The sequence below is a fragment of the Salvelinus fontinalis genome, chromosome 13 (genome assembly GCF_029448725.1).
Source record: "Salvelinus fontinalis isolate EN_2023a chromosome 13, ASM2944872v1, whole genome shotgun sequence".
Classification (NCBI taxonomy): Eukaryota; Metazoa; Chordata; class Actinopteri; order Salmoniformes; family Salmonidae; genus Salvelinus; species Salvelinus fontinalis.
The window spans coordinates 50,029,056-50,044,573 of record NC_074677.1 but is presented as its reverse complement, the minus strand read 5'-3'; the positions used below and the strand labels follow the sequence as shown (position 1 = coordinate 50,044,573).

Genomic DNA, 15,518 nt, shown 5'->3' with positions numbered 1-15,518 from the left:
ACAAATCCTGTTGGATTGGACTGATCATGTCAACATCATACTTTCACAATCTTAGCTAGCACTCATCATGAATCAAGTCCACCATCTACTGGCAAATCCTTTTTAAATCATTGCAATATGAAGAAAAATAATGAAGAGAAATTATAGGTAAAACGTATCGGTGCTCATCAGCCAAGTTAGAAATTGCAAATTCAACAAGTGGTTTGGAAGGAATCAGTTACAGTGGCTGTGTGGTCCCAAATCTGGGATTAAGGGGCTCCTTTCCAAGTTTAAAATGATAAACATTCAACATTGGCCATGCTGTCAATGAAGCATGATTTGTGCCTCGGTCAAAAACAACTGTTAACTTGACTTCAGTGAGTCAAGTGCTAACTCAGAGGACTGCCACTACAGTTCTGACTTGGTGTACAGGGAGAGCACTGTAAGAACGGCCCATGTTCTGAATTCTGTCGCTGTACATTTAAAAAATGCTCAACAAATAGTTATATTGACTAACGTTACGTCCATCCTAGCTCGCTCTTTGTCTTAAATCAAAATTACGGATTGCCTCTTATCCGCTTGTCGTCCTCTTATGTCATAGTTTGTACATCTCAATTGTCATTAGAAACCACATTAGTTTAAGCAAGTCAGCCATCAGCTATGTTTTTTTTAAAGGCAGTAAATGAGGCTGAATGAACTGTTTCGCTGACAGACAAGGCTCCACTTGATAGCCAGGTGTAGCAGTGGTAAGATGTTAGGACTGCTGTTGGGACAGCTTTATGTAGGCCCTAACAGTTTGCGGGCACCATTTGTCACCGTTATAGTGCAATTAATGTATTGTGTTGTGTTGTGACTTTGCTGGAATGCATTAACCCTTATTTTTCTTTTTGGCCCCACCAAGATTTACATGCTAAAATCGCCACTGGACATACGTGATGTGTATGGTTGTGGTGGGAACATGTGGGTCTGAGCAGGTGTGATGTCACTGATATATGGTTGTTATTGTTTGAGAAAAATAAATCATACAAAAAAAGAGATGATTCATTATATGTTTGTTATTGTTTGAGAAAAAGCAGGAAAATATTAATTTCTATGCCTCCGGAGTCAGGTTGGAAGTGTGTGCAGTTATTTAGACACATTTGAGGCTCCCACGGACTGCTACAACAGTGAATAGAACAGATTTAATATTTTAAATGACAAAGACATAGCCCATTAGCAAGAGATACATGTACGTCATTTAGCAGACACTCTTATCCAGAGCAACTTACAGGAGCAATTAGGGTTAAGTGACTTGCTCAAGATTTGTTTTGTTTACCTAGTCAGCTTGGGTTACTGGCCCAATGATTTAAACCACTAGGCTACCTACAGTAGATAGGAGAAGTGAGAGAGAGAGAGAGAGAGAGAGAGAGAGAGAGAGAGAGAGAGAGACAGAGAGAGATTGGGAGTTGAAGTGTGAGAAGCCAATGTACAGTATGATGTTATGAATTATATTTCTGTGCCTCCTTGAGATGTCAGAAGAGAAGAGGGGAGTCAGAATGAGTACACAGCATGCAGCGCACTCTCGATTCACGCTTATTAAAATATGGAAACATATGATTCAATTTGAGAATGAAGGCAATGCCACCTAAATAACGTTAAGCACATCTAATCTCAGCTAAGACATGCTTGAACATGTTTTTCTTTTTAACAAAGCAGGACTAACCTTAATGCCAGCTCTGAAGCTCTGCATGCCTCATAGTGCCTTCACTCCTTTCCCTTTTATTTTCAGGATCCATTTCCACATAACCGCATTAGGAAGTTATAATAAATACCCGGGTTTATTGGTACGTCCCAGGGGAAGTCAAAATTCAACTTGGTTGGAGAAAGACGATGCAACAAAGGAGTGGGGGATCAGAGAGGGAGGCTTATCAGAGGCCAGAGTATTTCACATTCAGTTCTGATACTGAGGGAGAGAAATGGGTCATCGGAATAATAAGGACTATTTAGGTTCCTCACTTAAGTCACCAGAAATGTATTTAGGAAAACAAAGTGAGCAGAGCCATGAAACAAGCCACTCCGAGGCCTCAATTTGTCTCTTTAAATGCCTTGTTTATTCTCTTTGGGCTTGTTTGTTTTTTAATCATCTGAATTATTTACATAAGTAACAGGGAGAGCCACTACTTGTTATGCAGAGGTAATAACGGCGCTTCTGGTGTTTAGAACTGCAATCAACCATTATCAACTTTATTATCTTCCTCATCCTCATCATCATGTAAATGTAATAGCTTTTGTCATCAACATGATAATAGTTGTTTTTCTTTGCAAAAAAAATGCTAAAATCTGCATTTGCAGGCAGGACTGGACTGTCAGCATGTCTGAAAAATAAGAATGCATCCTACATTTTCCAAAAAGAGCAAATCAACCAAATAATGGAGGCGGAAACAATGGAATTTTCTTGAAGGGTGTATATGAATGAGAAGACGTATATAGCCGTAAACAGCGTCTGTTTTTTCACACAAGATCCAGTCCATCTTTCTTTTCACTATTTGCTGACACAGTGTAAAATGAATCACTGCTCCACCAAAAGCAAGGGTTTTTAAATTACTCCTCTTGAATATTGTGTGTGTGTATGTCTGTGTGTGTATCTGTGTGTGTGTGTGTTTGTGTGTGTGCATGTATGGTGCCGAATTGGATTGCAACCTAGTTCCACCAATCCCTCTTCCCTCTTCCTCCTCCTCAACTCCCCAATCTAATTCCCAGTCCCTTCAGTACAGCGTTGAATAGGGACATTTCAATCAATACCTGACTGTAGGACTTAGTGTTAGCATGAAGGCAGTCGTTATGCGTGTGTGCCTGTGACCACACACACAACTATAATATACCATCAAACACATTGTCTGCATTACTGCTTATTGTACAGCCGTTCTTTCATATTGTCATATTGTTGTACATGATGTGCATAACAAACCATGCACACTATCATGCAAGATATATACTGTATTTATGGAAAGGAGGGGACAATTTTCCACAATTGATCTGATAGAGCAAATCAATTTGTAATTTTCTGAATTACGTGGAAATTCCCAAATAAACTTTGATTGAAGTTATTCAATCAGCAACACAACGTGTTTATTAAGAAAAGTTTTAATTCCAAATCTTGATAGCTGTAAACTTGTTGATTGCTTTGTATGACTCTCTTTGATGGATGGAGAGAATTCTCTCTGTCATGAATGTCCTGTGAGAATCCAGATAGGTCGGATCAGCTTTTCAGTGGATGACTTCGGCCAGATCCCCTCTACTCCGCAGAGGGGGGAGGGGAGCTGGTGGGGGGTTGACAGTTCACAACGTGTTGTAAATCAGGGATTAGAACTTTCAGCTATCTCCCTCTCCAAATTCACACAGGAATGTGCCATTGTTCACAGACGTTTCCCCATCGAAAATCTAATACGTTCTAAAGCGAATACTGGAACAATATTTCTAACATAGAACGTGGGGGATGGTCAAAGGCGATCTAAAGAATAATAATGTCATATGGGTTGTTATTTTGTGATGTCATTAAAAAATTTATAAAGGAAATACTGTAACTTAAGGTATATACACTACATGTATGAAATCGCCATTCTCTACGTTGTGCATGAAATATGAAAACATGATGAACATATTTTTGTTAAGATATGGATGTGATTTTAGGAGCCATCAGAGATAATTTGTTTTCTATAAACTTTGCACAGTAAGTAACACCACCCCGAATGAGGTCAGAGAGCGTGTCAGCCTGATGGAACCGTCCCTTTCGACCAGAGTGTATAACAGGATTGGTAAAGAAATTAACATTCAGACCAGAGAAGCGTGTAGCTGCAGCTCTCTCCAAAGTGGTTTGAAATCTCAACACGAGGTAGAGACGATAAAGTCACCTCCCGGACCATCACTGGTTACGGCTGATTATCTGTCCTAAGTAAAGTATCTAGAAAAGCTCATTTAAGTCGGGCCATTCTACTACTCTTCAAACCATCGTAGTCTACTACTCTCATCACCCACCTGAGAACCATTGATACGGCTGGCTAGCCTATCTTCAAAGAATCATCTTCCATAGCGAGTGGAAGCTCTGTGAGCTCTGTAGTTCTGTTCAGGACTACCCGGCGGGTCACCAGATGCCGGGCGATGACAGAGGAGAGCAACAGTAGAAGAGACAGGGGGGACCCCTTTTGGACAATCAGAGCCTTACAAGCCTGCCGTGGAAAGGCCCAACGCCCTTCCTAAGAAGGCCTGGTTCCGACAGCGATACACGGTAACCAATGCATTTACACGTAAATAAATTCATGATTTCTTTCTCCAAACGGGTGGCGGTTCGTGTGCAAAGTATATGATTACTGTGAGTAGTTTCTAAATGTATCAAAGTATTATGTCTCTGTCCCTCTCTCTCTCGACCCTCTCCATGTCTCTTGTAAAATCCGCCATATTGTGTCAGTCCACTAGGGACCTGTTTCTAATGTATGTGTGTTTATCCTGTGTTATCATTTAGTGAGCTAGTAAATAAATAATTAAACCGATTGGTGCAGTACTGAATCATAAGTAAGGCTTGGGTTTTTGCAGATGCAGGAGGTTACGACTGTTCAGAATGATGATATGATACGTGGTTGTGATTAATACGTTGACTGTTTTATGGATGTGATAAGTAAAGACTTTAGAGTTTAATTCGGAAGACTCTTTAAACAACCGCTCTCGTGGTGCACCAAATCCTAATTAGTTAATTGTTACATAATTAATTTAAATTGGGTTACAATTAAACATAGTTAGTTGATTATATAAATATACCAGTCATCAGATGAATGGAAGTAAAGTCACGACATCTCTGTAACTAACCAAGGGAATGCTTTGATAATGGGGGATGCTAGTTGCTGTGTGAGTAAGTAAGGGTAAGTAACAGTGGTGAGTAGTAGTTCAGTCACTAGTTCAAAAAGCTTGTGGTAGGCTAGGGAGCCTTGCCCGTGGTTTGAAATGGATACAGAAGGCTAGAGCATGCAGCACACTGCACTGGGGAAGTGGACTCAGTAGGAATACCATAGTGATCTTAGGCCTTGTCTATGGCCATGTCATGGCAAGAACCTCCTGGCTGTCCATCTTTTTACAAATGTGAAATTCACCAGTTCTGTGTGCTGCTAATAGGCAGTGAGAGCTGACTGGCACCATGGCAAAACAATCTGGGATAAGCCCTGTCTCACCGTCCCTCAGGTCTCCCCAAAGCTCTGTCGGCAGGCCAGCCTTCCCTTCCTCCAGGTTGATTGAGCATCGCTTTGCCACTAGAAATCCAATAGCGATTTACACTGGGTCTCCAAAATGGCATTCTGCGGCTCATAAAGCCTGGCTACAGTACTAAAGCCTTATTAATGAATGTATTAGCTGCAACACATCCCCAGAGCTTCAAAATGGGGGACAGAAGAGGACGAGAGGAAGGAGGAGGTGGAGAGGAGCGAGTGTCTGGAATTGGGAGAGAGCTAGGGGGGGGAAGGGAGAGAACTATGAGTCATCTTACCCGGTTTGTGGAAAGGGGTTGAGGAGCAGGAGGCAGATCCACATGCCTGACACGAATACTGCACGAATAAGTTTCCGGAGAGTGGCAGCCATCTCAAACTACGGCCCAAAACCCTGCAGAAAAGAGAGGAGGAAGAAAAGATTGGTGATGCAGTAACACCTCAGATCAATATGCGTCTCCAGGCCTGGAAAGCAGAACGCACCGTCTAATAAACACATAATTCACTGGCAGGTGTGCTAAAGGAACCTGGATCTAAATGGATTGCCTGATGACCAGTTTTTGTCACACAGACACACAGACAGACAGACAGTTTTGCTCAATGGCCGTAATGACAGAGAGATGTTGAAAAGGCTGTAAACCGCTTAAAAGAAAAATAAGGGTGTGTGCTGCCATGAAGAACAAAATGCTTTGAGTTGATATGCAGTATATTCCGAAAGTATTCAGACCCCTTGACTTTTTCCACATTTTGTTACGGTACAGCCTTATTCTAAAATTGATTTTTTTAAATGATTCTGATCAATCTACACACAATACCCCATAATGACAAAGCAAAAATTGTGTTTTTGAAATGTTTGCTAATTTATAAAAAATAAAACACTGAAATATCACATTTATATAAAGTATTCAGACCCTTTACTCAGTACTTTGTTGTCGCACAGCTATTTCCAGGTCTCTCAAGAGAAGTTCGATTGGGCTCTGACTGGGCCACTCAAGGACATTCGGAGCCACTCCTGCGTTGTCTTAGCTGTGTGATTAGGGTTGTTGTCCTGATGGAAGGTGAACAATGGCCCAGTCGGAGGTCTTGAGTGCTCTGGGGCAGGTTTTCATCAAGGATCTCTCTGTGTATTGCTCCATTCATTTTTCCCCTCGATCCTGACTAGTCTCCCAGTCCCTGCTGCTGAAAAACATCCCCACACCTTGATGCTGAAAAACATCCCCACACCTTGATGCTGCCACCACCATGCTTCACCGTAGGGATGGTGCAGGGTTTCCTCCAGACGTGACGCTTGGCATTCAGGCCAAATTGTTCAATCTTGGTTTCATCAGACCAAAGAATCTTGTTTCTCATGGTCTGAGTCCTTTAGGTGCCTTTTGGCAAATCCAAAGCGGGCTATCATGTGCCTTTTAATGAGGAGTGGCTTCCGTCTGGCCACTCTACCATAAAGGCCTGATTGGTGGAGTGCTGCAGAGAAGGTTGTCCTTCTGGAAGGTTCTCCCATCCCCACAGAGGAAATCTGGAGCTCTGCCAGTGACCATCGGATTCTTGGTCAACTCCCTGACCAAGGTCCTTCTCCCCCGATTGGTCAGTTTGGCCGGGCGGCCAGCTCTAGGAAGAGTCTTTTGGTGGTTCCAAACTTCTTCCACTTAACTTTTCTTCCATTTAACCATTTTTCTTGGGGACCTTCAATGCTGCAGAAATGTTTTGGTACCCTTCCCCAGATCTGTGCCTCGACACAATCTTGACAATTCCTTCAACCTCATGGCTTCTGTTTTTAATTATGGGGTATTGTGGGTAGATTGATGAGGACAATTTTGTATTTGATCCATTTTAGAATAAGGCTGTAACGTAACAAAATCTTGAAAAAGTCAAGGGGTCTGAATACTTTCCAAATGCACTGTATACAGTATGAAACTATAGGTTGTTAGTAATGGAAGCTTTGGGCCTTCCATATTGTACTGTATAAGTCATGTTTATGTCCCAAGCCATGGTAAATGCCAAAGCTCTCCAAAGGTTACAGGTATAGTAAACTAGCCCAGTGGGATTTAACCTTTGTAGTCACCTTGCTTGTGAATACTGTAGTACTAAGTCCTGCTGAGATTGATGACAAACATCATCTTTACTGTCAGCTCTGAGCAACTCATGTTTTAGATGCAATGAAGACAAAACTAATATGAATATTTTAGCACTTGGAGACAGTGGAGGTAAACATGGACTCGCCAACAACAGCAAATTACAGATGAAACAAGTCCAATGTGTTTCCTTGCTGCGCGAGCCAAAATCAGTGAAGACAAGGGGATTTATTTGCTTTTCTGCCCAATATGCAGCAGCACAACAGCTATGGAGCATAAATACTGAGTAATTCCTCTCACCCAGGCAGCAGGATACTGTCACGCCCTGATCTGTTACACCTGTCCTTGTGCTTGTGTCCACCCCCCTCCAGGTGTCGCCCATTTCCCCCATTATCCCCTGGGTACTTATACTATTCTCTGTTTGTCTGTTGCCAACTCATTTTGTTTCGTTAAGCCTACCAGCGATTTTCCCTCTGTTCCTGTCGTTTGATTGTTCCTGGTTTTGACCTTTTCTGCCTGCCCTGACCCTAAGCCTGCCTGTCCCACTACTCTGGATTATCGACCCCTGCCTATCTTGACCTGTCGTTTGCCTGCCCCTGTTGCTGTAATAAACATTGTTACTTCTACACAGTCTGCATTTGGGTCTTACCTGAAACCTGATAGTACGAACTGGCCATGACTGACCCAGCAGACTTGGACCAGCTCTGCTATGCCATCTCCTCCCAAGGAGCCACCACTGGTAAGTATGAGGAGTTGCTTTGTGGTCTGATGGAGGGATTCCAGGTCACAGCCGAGCATTGGACATTTTGCGGGAGCAAGTCCGTGGGTTGCCTACTAGGCAGCCTACACGACGGTAACCTCTCAGCCCCTCAGTAACCTGGTTGGTAGCGGCGCAGTCATCCCGGATTCCCGGGAACCCCGCTTACCTCCCCCGGAGTGCTTTGATGGAGAATCGGGCACCTGTCGGGCGTTTCTCGCTCAGTGTTTCCTCGTCATGGAGCTACAGCCTTCCTCCTTCCCCTCGGACCACTAAGATAGCGAACCTCGCTGATGTCCGGGAGGGCCCTCGCTTGGGTTACGGCTGTTTGGGAACAACAGTCAGCTGTTTGCTTCAGTCTGGAGGAATTTGTGGCGGAGGTGAAAAAGGTTTGAGGCTCCGGTGTCCAGGAGAGAGGCTGCCCGGAAGTTACTCTGGCTTCGGCAGGACTCCCTCAGTGTAGCAGACTATGCGGTGGATTTCCGCATGCTATCAGCGGAGGGTGCCTGGAAGAGCTGTTTGACACGTTCCTGCATGGATTATCGGCGGAAGTAAAGGATGAGCTACCACCGGATCTCGACTCACTCATCGCTTTAACCACCCGGATCAATGGTCGGCTACGGGAACGTAGGAGGGAGAAGAGGTCTGATTGTGGTCCCAATCGCTCACTCAAGGATCCCACCTTGCATCTGAGGAACTCCGGAAGTTCCTGGCGTCTACGTCCCTGAGAGGATCCGAGCATACCCGAGTTCCTCCAAGATCCTCAGACTGCCAATTCATGTTTTCCCGATCCGATGCAGGACTAGGCTGTCTCCTGCCGAACGCGTACGCAGACTTGACACCCAGAGTTGTCTGTATTGCGGTCCTGCCTGTCATTTTGTATCTACCTGTCCCTTCAAGAGACCTAGCTCATTCATTGGAGTGAGTACTCTGGTGGGTTTTAAAGATAACTGTTCTTCTCCCCTTAATCGCCCAACTCTCCATGCCACCTTGCTGTGGGGTGACCAGTCCAAGTCTCTCCAGGTACTCATCGAATCGGGTGCCGATGTGTCTTATGGATGTTACCTACCTCAGAGCTGGGAATCCCCACTCAACCCCACTCAACTCCATTCCTATGGATGTTAGAGCGCTGGACAGGCGCTTTCTAGGCCGGGTCATCCACCATACCACCTCATCAACATACAAGTGTCAGGGAACCACAGCAAGATGATGATCCAATTTGAGCCCATCCTGCCACACTCATTGTCTGAAGTCAGCTCTGCCTGCCCCGGGACGTCTTCCTGGGGGCTTGGAAATTGCCCCGGACCTCTCCGCCAGCCCCGCAGAGTACCAGGAGCTCTGGAAGGGGTTCAGTAAGGCCCCCGCGGCTACACCCCTGGAAGCGGAGACCTTTCCCCCCGCTCCAAGATCATTAGCCCTGATGCTGTTCGTCCTCTGTTGCCCCGTACCCTCTGTATGTTTCCTACCTTTTGTGTCTAGAGTTGAAACCATGTCTTACTGTCCCTTGTCTCCTGTTTCCAGGCCCACCCCTCTCCCCCGTCTCATCAACGGCTGACCAGTGTACATGGTGAGACGTCTCTTGAAGGTTCAACCTCGGGGCAGGGGATTCCAGTACCTGGTTGACTGGGAAGGTTATGGCCCGGAGGAGAGGTGTTGGGTCTCCGCTAGGGACATCCTGGACCCAGGCCTCATCTCTGAGTTCCAGCGCTGGCACCGCGCTCAACCAGGTATGCGCCCAGGTAGGACACCAGGTGGCATCCCTAGAGGGAAGGGGGTAGTCACACCCTGATCTGGTTCACTTGTCCTTGTGATTGTCTCCACCCCCCTCCAGGTGTCACCCATTTTCCCCATTATCCCCTGGGTACTTAATACCTGTGTTCTCTGGTTGTCTGTTGCCAGTTCGTTTCGTCAAGCCTACCACTGTTTTTCCCTCTGTTCCTGTCGATTGATTGTTCCTGTTTTGACCTTTTCTGCCCACCCTGAGCCTGCCTGCCGTCCTGTACCTTTGCCCCACTACTCTGGATTATCGACCCCTGCCTGCCTTGACCTGTCGTTTGCCTGCCCCTGTTGCTGTAATAAACATTGTTACTTCTACACAGTCTGCATGTGGGTCTTACCTGAAACATGATAGTTACAGCATTCGGTTCCTGTGTTTTCCCCTCCAAAGGTTCGTTTCTAAAGCTGCTGTTTTTCGCCCATTTCTTCAGACACACCAACAGTGTAGGAGCTTTGTAAGGATTAATACTGGAATCACCCACACATGCATAGATTACGAACAAACATAAATAATGTAATGACTGAGGCACCTGGCAACAAGACAAAAAAGCTAAGTCTGTGGAATAGCTATGAAAAATCCCAAGAAACGCCATTTTATAAATGTCACAACATAAATACTGCGTTGCTTACAAGGTAAATGTAAAAGGACTGTTTTTGGAAAAACAAACCAAAAGTAACGAAGGTAAGAGGTTATCCAGAGCAAAGGGACTGATGGGATATGCAGCAGATTCTAGCTCGAAATTACATACATCTCATCAGTCATCACTGTGTGTGTGTGTGAGAGAGAGAAAGAGACAGAGAGGGGGGTGGGACAGAAGGGAAGAGAAGAGGGTAGGAGTGGGTGGGTGGGTGGGTGGGGGAGAAGTGGAGACAGAGAGGAGGGGGGCAATGCAGTTATTACTACTCTTTGAGATGGGGGAGGTAGAAGCATCATGGTAAAATACAAAGTCCTTCATCTACCCTATTGATCTGTTCTAGTTTTAATTTCTTCTCCCTGAGATTCTGGCACCGGTGTAAAGCCTTTAGACTCCTTTACACTGTAAAAATAAGAAGTGACTTCTAAGAAGGTGGTTAAGTGTTTATCTGATATTTCATGTTCTGTGTCTACAGAACTCTAATCGTAAGATTAGCTGTTGACATATTCCTTCATGACAAAGCCAACAGGGAAGCCACATACTGTCACAAACCTCCTCTACAGAGTATATATAATTCAACACTGAGTGCTTTCTGACACCTCTTCATCTTCTGAGGTTGTGAACAAATCTGCCTTGGTATGTGCAATCTTGCCAAATAGCGGCAAGGCTCAATTCTCTAAACCGTGTGTGTGCGTGCACATATTACCTCAATTACCTCGACTAACCGGTGCCCACGCACATTGACTCTGTACCAGTACCAAATGTATATAGCCTCGCTATTGTTATTTTAATGCTGCTATAAAAATATTTGTTACTTATATTTTCAGTTTTATTTTCCACCTTTTTCTTAACTTCTTAAAGCATTGTTGGTTATGGGCTTGTAAGTAAGCATTTCACTGTAAGGTCTCAACCTGTTTTATTTGGCCCATGTGACAAATACAATTTGATTTGATTTGAGTGCATGTCGAAAAAAATAGACATCTCCCTGCCGGCGCCTGTCAAACCATTGGAGCAAAAGGTCAAAAACCTCAGCTCACTTTATCTCCATGGCCACATGTCAATAGTCAAATACCAGCGGGGCTGGCTGTCCTTCAGAGCTCCACGGCCACTTATGGAGGACAAAGTAAGATAAATGTTTATCTAAATGACCCGTCATTAAAAGACGTGCCTTTAGTGACTGTGTCATCCCATCTCAGGTGCTTTAAGAGGATAGGGAACATTAAGGAAGCAGTGCATCTCGGCATCAGACCCCTGTCCTCTCACTGTGGCTCTGCTGTGTGGATCCTTAGTTGTCTGGTTACAGCTTGACATTCCACCCCGGTTCTCACAATGCAGGCTCTGCTCTGTGGGTCAGTGTTGGCCTGGTCACTGGTCAGCATCACACCCCTGTTCTCACACCATGGCTCTGCTCTATGGGTGGTCACTGGAGCGCATACAGCTAACTGCTTACAGCAGCTGTGTCTTGGTTTCCAGCCTCTCCCCGTTTTGCATTGATGAGAGTGAGACCCTCATCCCACCCCCCCATCCCTTCGCCGCTTTACAGATTGGGGATCAAACACAAATCTTCCTCAAGGAAATAGGAATGTTCTCTGTTACAAGAGGTAGGGAACACAAACGATCTGAGGAAGGGTCAACAGATGTGAGATGTTAATGATACGGGTGCTCAATCAGGATGCGTATGCGTCTCTGCGGGTCTGTTCCTTCTCCTGCACCACATGTCCCTATGCCCCTGATGACTGCACTCCTCCTGGGCTGAAAGACTTTAGAAGGGGATCCCCAATCTTCATTCCAGCTGAGCACCGAATGACTTTGTTTAATTGTTCTCTCTCTCAGCGTTTGTTTTATTAATGGGCCTATATTTCGACTAATTCTCGATCGTTAGCCATCAGAGATTTTATGTTACCCATAAAAAGCCGCAGGATGCCAGCCCTCCAGAGCCAGAAATAACATTTCCCTGCCCTTTAATGTCTGACAGAAAATTGTGTCTGCTAATGTCACGATATCTACTGCTTCCTATTTAAGCAAGTCCTGCTCGCATCGAGGTCATCATCTCACATCATTTATATCGAAGAGTCTTAAATATAATTGATATTTTTATCTCTAGTCTAAGACAAGGTAGCTGGGTGCTTCAGTGACTAAATTGAACAATCGACTGCAGCCTTTCCAAACATAAAAAGCGAGACCATACATTATTTAGGGGTTCACAGAGAAGCTTTGAAACGTATTGTCATTCTCAAAATTGTAAAAAAAAAAATATATATATATATACAGTTGAAGTTGGAAGTTGGAAGTTTACATACACCTTATCCAAATACATTTAAACTCCGTTTTTGACAATTCCTGACATTTAATCCTCGTAAAAAAATCCCTGTCCTAGGTCAGTTAGGATCCCCACTTTATTTTAAGAATGTGAAATGTCAGAATAATAGTAGAGAGAATGATTTATTTCAGCTTTAATTTCTTTCATCACATTCCCAGTGGGTCAGAAGTTTGCATGCTACCAAAAACGAATTGAGTGTATTGCCTTTAAATTGTTTAACTTGGGTCAAACGTTTCGGGTAGCCTTCCACGAGCTTCCCACAATAAGTTGGGTGAATTTTGGCACATCCTCCTGACAGAGCTGGTGTAAGTGAGTCAGGTTTTCTAGGCCTCCTTGCTTGCACACGCTTTTTCAGTTCTGCCTACAAATTTTCTATGGGATTGAAGTCAGGGCTTTGTGATGGCCACTCCAATTCCTTGACTTTGTTGTCCTTAAGCCATTTTGCCACAACTTTGGAAGTATGCTTGGGGTCATTGTCCATTTTTGTTTCTTCAGACCAGAGGACATTTCTCCAAAAAAGTACAATATTTGTCCCCATGTGCAGTTGCAAAGCGTAGTCTGGCTTTTATATGGCGGTTATGGAGCAGTGGCTTCTTCCTTGCTGAGCGGCTTTTTCAGGTTATGTCGATATAGGACTCGTTTTACTGGGAATATAGATACTTTTGTACCTGTTTCCTCCAGCATCTTCACAAGGTCCTTTGCTGTTGTTCTGGGATTGATTTGCACTTTTCGCACCAAAGTACGTTCATCTCTAGGAGACAGAACGTGTCTACTTCCTGAGCGGTTTGACGGCTGCTTGGTCCCATGGTGTTTATACTTGCGTACTATTGCTTGTACAGATGAACGTGGTACCTTCAGGCGTTTGGAAATTACTCCCAAGGATGAACCAGACTTGTGGTGGTCTACAATTTTCTTGGCTGATTTTTTTAGATTTTTCCAAGATGTCAAGCAAAGAGGCACTGAGGTACACCTCCAATTGACTCAAATTATGTCAATTAGCCTATCAGAACCTTCTAAAGCTATGACATACTTTTCTGGAATTTTCCAAGCTGTTTAAAGGCAGTCAACTTAGTGTATGTAAACTTCTGACACACTGGAATTATGATACAGTGAATTAAGTGAAATAATCTGTCTGTAAACAATTGTTGGAAAAATGACTTGTGTCATGCACTATGTAGATGTCCTAACTGACTTGCCAAAACTATAGTTTGTTAACAAGAAATTTGTGGAGTGGTTGAAAAACGAGTTTTAATGACTCCAACCTGAGTGTATGTAAACTTCCGACTTCAACTGTATATATTTTGACATGGTCAAATAACTAAAGCATAGATTGGTAACCTTTTTCTAATTCGGCACACAGAAACTAGAGGCCATAAATAACTTGGTCAAAAAGAATAGGACCGATTGGCTTATAGGTGGCGCTGTTATAAGCAGTCTCATTTAAAACCTCATAACCTTCGCCCTGTTTGACCTAGAGACTTGAAACTTTGTTTGTAGGTGTCTTTTCTCGTTCTGAACAAATTTGCCTCAAGGACCCAAAAGTTCCGCCAGGATAGATTTTCCTCCATCTTTGACATTTTGGTAAACTTTTGAAAAACGGATTCTCATGAACCATAAGTCCAAATAACACCAAACACTGGTATGTAGGCCCATAGTACATCTCTTAATTTAGGAATTGGTTAAGAGATGGCTGAGTTATTGATTTTACGTGTCCATTTAAATCCTTTCTAAATCCAAACTGGTTTTCCAGCAGGCTACTAAGAGAGGCCCATCCAATGTTCAAAAGGGGTCTGTTTGCCGTTTTACAGATTAAAACCAACCATTTCTGGTGGATTGACAATGGAACCCTGTTTAAAGTATCCTCCCTTTTAAATGAAGCCATACTGAGTTGGTTACAGTTCCAATTTCATCCTCCAGAGGAGGCAGAACAAATATTAAAGCAAATAATATGGCCAAACTCCAATGTACTGATGGAGGAAAGACCAATTTTCTTGGAAAAAATGTATGAGGAAGGTATCATGTTTATGAATTACATTGTAAATAAGGATGGTCAAATTATGTCACACAAGTAATTAACAAAGGTGTATGGAGATATAAAAGTATAACCAACTCATCTCAGCTCTGCCACAAAAATGGAAGAGGCAATTACTCAAAAGAGAAAGGAATGAATTGGTTTGTCTGCCTCCAATGAAAAACCATGCATGGCTAAAAATTACTAGTATAAATCGTAAAACGTATCAGTTTCACTTAAGGCTGAGCGGTTTGACAAGTTTCCTGCACAAAATTCAAGATAGTTGGGAACAGATTTTTCATGTCCCAGTACCATGGCACCGGGTTAATGAACTGATATCCAAAACAACAATTGGTGCATCAATCTAATTATTTTTAAATTAGATTGAATTTAAACTATTATATAAAATTATCGTCGCAAAAAGAATGCTCAATATATGGGGTATTGAACAATCAGTCCTGTGTAGACTGCCACAAGGAAACAGAATCAATAGATCCTCTCTTGATACATTCCTTCAGTGGCTCGCTTTTGGATTCAGGTCCAGGAGTGGTTGTGTAAGTCATAATGTCAGATGGACCTGTAAACAGTACTGTTAGGACAATCAATCAATGGGAAATATGATTATACTCTTAAGTAAAGTATTTCTTTTTTGGGCAATCTCTGTAGAAATGTTACAACTGCAGAGATTCAAGAACCTCGTAAGACATCACAGTAAAATAGAAGGATGTATTACAAAAGGA

At 43.4% G+C, this 15,518-nt stretch overlaps 1 protein-coding gene across 1 annotated transcript in view; it reads right to left on the bottom strand.

Annotated features, from left to right (window-relative positions):
* Positions 1-15,518, bottom strand: part of LOC129867861 (gamma-aminobutyric acid receptor subunit alpha-2-like) — a 145,182-nt gene that overhangs the window by 107,093 nt on the left and 22,571 nt on the right. Inside the window, exon 2 of the mRNA XM_055941342.1 lies at positions 5,489-5,601. Within this exon, the coding sequence (XP_055797317.1) occupies positions 5,489-5,580 (92 nt within the window). The 5' untranslated portion in view covers positions 5,581-5,601. The remainder of the gene's footprint in view (positions 1-5,488; positions 5,602-15,518) is intronic.